Genomic DNA, 8,675 nt, shown 5'->3' on the forward strand with positions numbered 1-8,675 from the left:
CAGTCCAGGTGTGGTGCCTGCCTGCAGTCCAGGTGTGGTGTCTGCCTGCAGTCCAGGTGTGGTGTCTGCCTGTAATCCTAGCACATAGGAAGATGGAGAAGGAGGACCAGAATTTCAGTCCTCCTGCCTTAGGTTCCTAAGTATCTGGGATTGCAGGCCTCTGCCTGCAGACTGCATGAAGCTTCTAGAGATGCAGCAGCACGGGGCTGGAGCGAGGGCTCAGCAGTGGGAGCACTTGCTCTTGCAGAGACCTATGCTGTCTTCCCAGCACCCACGTGGTAGCTCACAACTGCCTTAACTCCATTTTCAGGGGATCCGACCTCCTGGGCACCAAGCATGTGCAGGTGTGCATTCATACATACATGCATGCACTCACATATATACATTTTAAAAAAATCTTTTTTTTTTGATGGGGTTTCTGTGTAGCCCTGGTTCTCACTCACTTTGTAGACCAGGGTGGCCTTGAATTCACAGAGATTCACCTGCCTCTGCCTCCTCCCCAAATACTGAGATTAAAGGCATGTTATCACCATCTCCCAACACACAAAATACATCTTAAAAAAGAAACTAACCACCAGTCTAGTGTCAAAGGCCTATAATTCCTAGCTATTGTAAAGGCCAAGGCAAGAGGATTTCAAGGTCAAGACCAGCCTGAGCCACTCTAATGAGACCTTATCTCTCCCCGCTCCCCACACCAAAGGGAAGAAATCTGAAATGGTATAGTGATGAGGTGCTTTCATGAAGCCTGATGACCCTAGTCCAATCCTGGGAGCCCAGGTGCTGAGCTTCACATGGGCGCCATGACACACGCGCACCTACACACATACAAACTACATAAATAAACATCAAACTTTTTATTAATGTAGGGAAAAAGGCTAGGGATATCTAGTGATGGTGCATACCTTTAATCCCATCACCAGGGAGGCTGATCTCTGAATTTGAGGCCAGCCTGATCTACAGAGCCAGTTCTAGAACAGCCGAAAGTGAAACCCTTTCTCGAAAAAGAAAAAAAAAAGGAAGGAAGAAAAAGAGGCTAGGGGCATAACAATTGGGAGGTAGATGCCTGCCTACTATGTGTGAGACCAAGTCCAACCTCCTGTGCTGATGGAAGTTCCCTCAAGGATACAGCTGGCACCAAGTCTGAGCGGACCACAGGCTTTTCTTCCGGGGAAAACTGCCAGTCTGAGCTCAGCGATGGCAAACCGGTGTTCACTAAGCTGTCTCCTAACCTGACATGGATACTGGTCCTCAGGAGCCTGCCACCTTGGTTTTGAAACAAGTTTTCCAAGCTGGGGCTTGGTTCACCAGCAAACTTCAGGGCTCTTCCCACCTCTGCCTTCCCAGCCCTGGGACTGAGCATCCATTACCATGGCTGGCGATTTAAAAACTGCGGGTTTGGAGATTAGTCCTCGCACTTGACACGCCACTCACTTACTCAGCCACCTCCCAGCTCCTACAACACCGAACTCCTCAGTGCCTGAGGTAAGGTGTGGATGTCTCGTGCCTTGGTCTTCTGTGTCTCAGAGCCTTCATTAAAGTAGACTGTTAAGTCAGGAAAACGGCTCCAGACCGGAGCATAGGCTGTAATCCCAGCCACTCAGGAGACCAAGGATCTCGGTGAGTTCAAGGCCAGCCTGGGATACCCAAAATAATAGTTCTGGTTCAGGAGTTCAGGAAGTCAGCCTCAGTGGTTGTGCTGGCTAGTCTGTGTCAACTTGACAAACTAGAGTTATCTGAAAGGAGGTAAACCTAACTGAGAGAATGCCTCCCTAAGATCCGGCTGTAGGGCATTTTCTTAATTAGTGATCAATGGTGGAGGGCCCAGCCCAGTGTGGTGTTTTTGTCCCTGGGCTGGTGGTCCCGGGTTCTATAAGAAAGTCGGCTGAGCAAGCCGAATGAGAAGTCAGTAGGCAGCACCCTCCACGGCTTCTTCATCAGCTCCTGACTCCAGATCCCTGCCCTGTTTGAGTTCCTGCCCTGACTTCCTTCAAAGATGAACAGTAACATAAGTGTGAGCCAAAAACACTCTTTCTACCCCAGCTCTCCTTTTGGTCATGGTGCCTTCAATGCAGCAATAGAAACCCTAACTAAGATGCTGCTATTTGGATTTTTGTCTATAAGAACAGTGAACCCAACTGCTTACAGTGACCCAGAAAAACCTGGAAACTGATGTGTCCCGGAGGCCAACAGTAGCACGAGCTCCCACCACACCCATTTCTTCCTCCCAATCGAACTGCAGAACTGGGTGGAGGCTGGTGAGTTTGGGGAATCACAGTGTTGAGGCTGGCCCTCCCCCAGAAGACTTTGTGGCCCCAGGTGGGATGGGCCTCTGCCTTGGCATCTCTTGTAGCCCATGGCATGCTGATTCGCCTTATCTCACAGCTGTGGCTGACTCCATTCTGGAGGTGTTGCCATCCCAAAGGGCAGAGAAGGCCTGGCCTTAATGCCTGGCACCTGGCCAGAGCCCCAAGGGCAGCCCCATGCTGCGATAGAGGCCTGAGCCCAGATTGCAGAAGGACGAGACAAAGGCGGGCCTGGCAGGTGGCTGGGCATCGGCAGAACAGCCCCGGATACCCTCCAGGACTGGCAGGGCAGCTGTTGAGTCCTGGCTCCAGGGGCATGGTATCTGAGCCAGTCCCAGCAGCTCCCTTCCTCGGGCCCAGCACAGCGACCTGGCCAAACCCACAGCCTTTGCAAGCTGGGCAGAGCTTGCCAAGGAAGGGCTGTTGCCATTTCTGAGCAGGTGCCCTGGCTCCCTAGGAAAGAGACATCCCAGAGCATGGTGGGAAGGGATTCGGGGACGGTAGCCTTTTGAATAGCCTCAGAGTGAGCCGGAGGACAGAAGAAATGGCTGGCCTGGACAGGTGCGGGTGCAGCAGGCCGGAGCAGCTGTCGCCAGGTAAGTCTAAAGGATAATTCCACGGAAGAAAGTCACAGTCTAAAGTCCCTGACTGCACGATTGTGTGAGAATTAAAGGGGAAACTATGCTAGGCAGCACGCAGCGTCGTGGTTTGTGCCCGGGAGAGGACTTCTGCAGGCCTTGTAAAGGCTGCCAGGCAGTGGCTAGGTGCAATGGCAGCCCAGCAAGGCCACAGATCCACGGACTGAGAGGATAAATGAATGTGTGGAGCTGGATCCCAGGGAAAGGGTGAATGCCCAGGGGTTAGCCCCCTTCCCTGAGCCTCTCGGAAGGGCCTGCAGATGTGTCCGCTTATCTGCTTCTAGGTCTCTGGCTTCTTGGTGACTCAGGTCCAGAACCAGAGATGTCCTCCTCCAAAGACTATGCCTGGTTTCATCAGTTCCACCAACTGGGCCTAAGGTGACGCTATAGAACCTGTCATTGTTCTGTGGGAGGGTCTCTTTGTTTCCCAGCCCTTCCTCCCAACACACCCGCTTTCTAGGATCGGAAACACTGCCAGGGAAGGAACACCGTCTCTCTCCTGCAGGTGGTAGGAAGTTGGACCTCATTTCTCCCAAAGGACCTCAAAGCTGAAAGTGAAGTACTGCACCCCTACCCTGCAAGTCAGTAAATCAGGGTGGCACTCTTCCTACTCCTGTACCCCTAGCTAACTTAGAAATCTGAGCCATGCCTCCCGTGGCTCCCTAACCTAAGGTCTGGGGATCATGTACCCAGTGCTCATCCCTGCACACACACTTGGGCCCAGCTGTGAGTCAGCTTTGGTCAGCACCCACCCCTCACCCCCACTGGCCTGGTGCCTCCTTCAGTACCTTTCCTCAAGGAGCCCTCCCTCATCCTCCGCTGTGTTATCCTCGAGCAGACCGAGATCGTCATCCAGGTCACTGCACACGAGGTTGTGGTATCTTTGGCCTGGCAGGAGCAGGCCCTCTGGGCACCTTCCTCAGCAGCCGGTGGCCTTGAAGGTGCAGCTGACAGCTTGCCTGTGGCCTGCCCAGACTCTCAGGGACACCCGGACTTGCTGAATTTGCACTTCACGCTACTGTTTTGTCTTAGAAAGCAGCGAGGCTGCTTCTGGCTGGCTGGCAGGATGACAGTTCCCTCCTAGCCACAGGGCCCACAGCACACGTTGCTACACTCCAAGGTGAACCAGCACCCATAGTGCCTAGTGGTAGGAAGCCTGCTCTCAGCTCCTGCCAGATCCTGGGCAACCTTAAAGGCACACCTTAGGGTCACCCTGTGTCCTCTTCCTGGAAGCAGAAGCAAGGCTTGATTAACAATAGTGCCTTTTGAGGTCCTCTCCCACCTCCACCCATCCCTGCCCTGCAACCCCTCAGGAGATTGGCTCGTCTGAGGCCAAAATTGGTATTTGTTCTGTGGTCCCCAACTCAGCTGCCATTCTTGAGCTTAGGGGACATAGGTTATTCAGGGGAAACCCACGTCTTTTGCCCAGGGTGTATATTTTTAATGCCTGAGTATCCTCGCTCTCACTGCAAGCTCTCATGCACAGACCCCTGCTTGGGTCACTGTTCCCCTTCCCATCCCCAGTTCTCTGGCTCTGCACCTGGCTTACCATGTCTGGCTCTCAGGGGCGCTGCCCAGGGTGTGCTGCGCTTGCCCCTCCTTGTACTGTGTGTTGATGGAGTCTTCCTCATTTTCCCCAGCCCCTTTGGCCTGCACCAGACCTGGCTGGCTTATGGCAATTAACTTAGTTCTAGAAGGTTCTGATAGCATAGTATTTAAAGAAGGGCTGGACCAGGCCTAGGTCAGCAGCTCTCTAGGTAAAGAGATGTTGGAGATCAGACAAGATGCTGGAGAAAGCAGCCTCTTCCCTCCATGCACATAGGTCAGGGACCTCAGCGTCACTTTATTCCAGGCAAGAGCAGAGGCCCCAGTGGGTGCCTTGGATCCCAGGTCAGAGTGGAGAGTGTCCCCTGCCCTGCACATTCTCTCTCACATCCCGGTTCTCTCCTTTTCTGGCACTGGGGAAGACTTGAGAGTAACAAGTGACAAGAGAGTGACAGGCAGGCAGGGCTGGTGGCATTGAGCTGGGCTTCCCACCTCTGAAAGGACAGGAAGCAGGATGTTCCTTGGAGGACAGAGGAGGCACAAGGGCCTGGCCATCCCTGGCAGGACCGCACCCCCCACCCCCCACCCCCACCCCAGGCATAGCTTCTTCCTCCTCTCCCAGCCTCAGGCCCTCACTGCCTTTGTCCAGAAGACAAGTGACCTTGCCATACAGAACACAGGTGACTTTGCTATTGATGCCTTTTCCAGGGTGATGTTTCTCCAGCTGTAGCTCCAGGCTAGGAAATAGCTCTAGGGGTTGCCAGGGCCCCCCCCCATGGCTGTAGTCTCCTGCTAGGGGGTGCTGTTTCTGTGGAGGAGGGATTGGGGGGCAGATTTATCTCTGGGGTGCCTCAGTACCCTCTTTATACCCTGGGGTAGCCTTGGCCAACCTGCCCTGCATTCTTGGGATTCTGAGACACTCCCCTATGTCTCTCCCTCCCCCTCTCTCCTCAGCTTCTGGGGCAGCAGTAGGTTTTTTTGTTTCTGCTGAGCAGGTCCCATCTCCTTGCCTCCCAGGCTGAAGCCACACTGTCCCCTCTCCACAGGCTCATGCCTCCCTCAATGTTTTCCTTGTCCCATGGAAGCTGCCCACCACACTCATGTCAGCCCAATTTAGATGAATGCTGCTTTTTTAAATATAATTTTTCATCTTTATTTCCTGTTTTGCCCGCATGTATGTCTGTGTGCAGGTGATGAACCCCTGAGACTGGAGTTACAGGCAGTTTGGAGCTGCCATGTGCTTGCTGGAAATTGAACCCAGGTTCTCTGGAAGAGCAGCCAGTGCTCTTACCTACTGAGCAATCTCTCCAGCCCGGTTTTTTTTTTTTTTTTAACCTTAGCTTGCACCATGGCAAGTTCCAAACTAGCAATGAGCTGCCCACTCCACCCCTCGACACACCTAGCCAACATTCTTATCCATGTTCTTTCCCATCCCTGGCCTTGCCAGGTTCCTCTCTGCAAGGACTACAGACCTCTGCATCTGCCCTGGCTGTGACACCCTACCCTTGCAGCCCCCCACTTCCCCCTCTGAATGCCTTCTGGCCATACCTGTGTCCCTCTGCTCCTGCCCCAGATCTCTTAGGGCTGATGAAGGTCAAGAGAACACAGAATTCAGGAACTCCAATGGAAGCAGCTTCGGCTTTTTATTTAATAATTTAAGGCTGACACCTGTCCACGCATCTATGGAGTCCTGAACCCTGGGCAGGCTCTAAGCTGGGCAGGCTGTGCCTAGGTGGGATGGTCACCCCCAGCACACAGCCTCCCTGCCTGCTGCCCACCCACAGCTGCCACCAGGGAGGTCTGGACAGGAATCCTGCAGCTGGGGGACAGCCAGACACCAGCTGCAGCCCTGTCTCTAAGCTGGACAAGAGAACAAAGACCAAGGCCCGCCCAGGCCAGGCTGCAACAGCCACGGTCTAGGCAGGGGTAGAGGCAAAGGGCTGGCTGGGCTGGCGGGGTTGGCCTCCACCCCTGCACCCTTAGTACCATGGCCACACTTACTAAAAATGGCAATAGTTTCATTTTTTCAGCTTGGTGTTGATCATAAAAGTTTCCTAGAACTTCTTAACATTCTGGCTCAGAACCTCTCGGATGTCTACATACCCAGAGCGGGCTCAGAACGCTTGACAGCCGTACTTCCCAGCACTTGGTCTGGACCCTGCACTCCTGGCTGCTGTGCTGTGACAAGACACTGAGCCCCTTCTGGATCAGGAGCAAAGGTGCAGTCACAGGGGGACCAGGCAAGCCACAGCTGAAAGAGACTGCACAAGGCCGATGTGGCCACTTGTCTCTGCTGTGCTGGGGGCTGAGGAGGCTTTTCAGTGAGTGTGACCAGGGTGAGGCCAGCATTCAGGGATCAACCCAAGGAGGCAGTCCTTCGCTCTCCTCTCCCTCCAACAAAGGGACACATCCTGTTGCTACCACTTCAGTCATGGAAAAAGACCATTATTTTCTTTCCCCAGATCTGCATAAATTAGTGACCTTAACTGGAACATACAAACAGTCTCTTCGTCTCTTTCTGCAGGTGGCAAATCAGAGCAGCTCTCCCACAGCCCAGACAACTAGATGCCACCCTGATCTGTGAACCGCATTTTCCAGCCACAAATTATCTCTGAGTAGTGCATTTCCAGTCCCCCCCACTGTGTGGGGGTTCAGGGCTTCTAAGGGGGTGTCCATGGGGGAAACAGTACTTCTGGGTCACTGGGGAACAGGCCTCTGTCTCAAGACACGGATTGACAAGCTCTCCACATGAGCCAGTAGCTCCTTGATGTGAGCCAAGCCCAGGCCAGCAACCTTGGCCCCGTTGACCTCCAGGATCTCATCCCCCACCCCAAGCAGCCCCGAGTACAGCTTGGCAGTCTCCCGGTTGGCCATGGCCTGCACGTAGAGTCCTGCAGAGGAGGAGAGGAGAGGGGGGTGAGAAATCATCCAGGGCACAGAGACACACACGCCTCACAACTGAAACATAGAAACATGTCACATGTTCCTCTTCCCCGCCTCCCCATGCACAACCTCATTCTCTGCAGCCTCTTTCAAAACAAGAAAGCCCATGCAAATGATGCTTGAAGACATTATTCATCTGCAGTTCAGGAGGAATAAACTGATCTTACCCTTTTCTGATGGCAGCTTTTAGGATAAGGAAGTCATTTTTAAAATGAAGACCTGTGTGCCTTGCGTTTGTTGCCCAGGACGCATAAATAGATGTAGTTGATGGATCAGGGACCCAGGGTCAGTCCAGAGGCCACGGTGGGAACAGTGCCACCAGAGCAGCAGAAGTGGCTGAGACCAGATCTGCTTCACAGTATGTCCAGTGCCCTGTCCTCAGCCACCACTCAGTTTCTCACTTGGGAGTGGGGGCATCTGGGCCAAAGTCCAGCCAGATGAACCTTCTGCCCACATTTACGGCTTACTCTCAGGAAATCCATTTGTGGGAGAGGTTATGCGGACTCGGGCTGAGAAGGCAGGCCTCCAGCCGCTGCTGCCATAGCACTGGGGTGCCCAGCTGAGGGCCAGGCATCTCTCAAGTTCTGTCCGCAGCCCCCATCTGACAGGGTACACAGGCAGGTTCCTCTGGAGAAGGCTGGAGTCCACTACCATGTTCTGCTGTGTGAGCATAGCCAGCCTGCTGGAGGACAGCAGGGGACAGCCTTTATGGGTGACTTTCCTGAACTGACAATACAATAGGATTTGGGACAGCTGAGCACGGCCCTGACCCCTTCACCAGCTGCCTGAGAAACACAGCAACTGCCCCAAGGCCCTTCCTAGTCAGGTGCCTGTTCTGGTGCCTCCCACTCTGGTCTGGAGCATCGTGGACTGTGGAAAGTGGTACCTTGGCCCACAGACCAGGGGGAGCCCTTTATTGTAGCTTCTGGGTCCCGGAGAAGCCAGGCTCTGAATACGGACTACTGTAGAAATAGGAGCGGCGGGCTGCGTCCCGGCACCCGGCCGCCCACATGGCTAGCTCTACCCGAAATAATTACACGGACACTGTGTTTATTTAATCACTGTTTGGCCCTTTAGCTCTAGCCCTTACTGGCTAATTCTGATATCCCGATCAACCCATCTCTAATAATCTGTGAGCACCGGTCTTAGTGAGTACCGGTCTTACCGGGAGTGTATCTTCCCAGGAGCGGGGAGCATGGCGTCTCTCTGAGGCATCTGCTCCCGAGAGCAGAGCTGTGGAGTCTGA

The 8,675-nt window shown here is 53.8% G+C and overlaps 1 protein-coding gene across 2 annotated transcripts in view; it reads right to left on the reverse strand.

The window, feature by feature from the left end:
- Nucleotides 1–6,111: 6,111 nt before the first annotated feature.
- The window catches only part of Kiaa1614 (KIAA1614 ortholog), a 35,814-nt gene continuing 33,250 nt past the window's right edge, over nucleotides 6,112–8,675 (reverse strand). For both annotated transcript variants that reach the window (XM_026787625.1, XM_026787624.1), the window contains one exon: nucleotides 6,112–7,377. In XM_026787625.1, the coding sequence (XP_026643426.1) occupies nucleotides 7,184–7,377 (194 nt within the window). In that variant the 3' untranslated portion in view covers nucleotides 6,112–7,183. The remainder of the gene's footprint in view (nucleotides 7,378–8,675) is intronic.

Source organism: Microtus ochrogaster, assembly GCF_000317375.1.
Source record: "Microtus ochrogaster isolate Prairie Vole_2 chromosome 6 unlocalized genomic scaffold, MicOch1.0 chr6_random_2, whole genome shotgun sequence".
NCBI lineage: Eukaryota > Metazoa > Chordata > Mammalia > Rodentia > Cricetidae > Microtus > Microtus ochrogaster.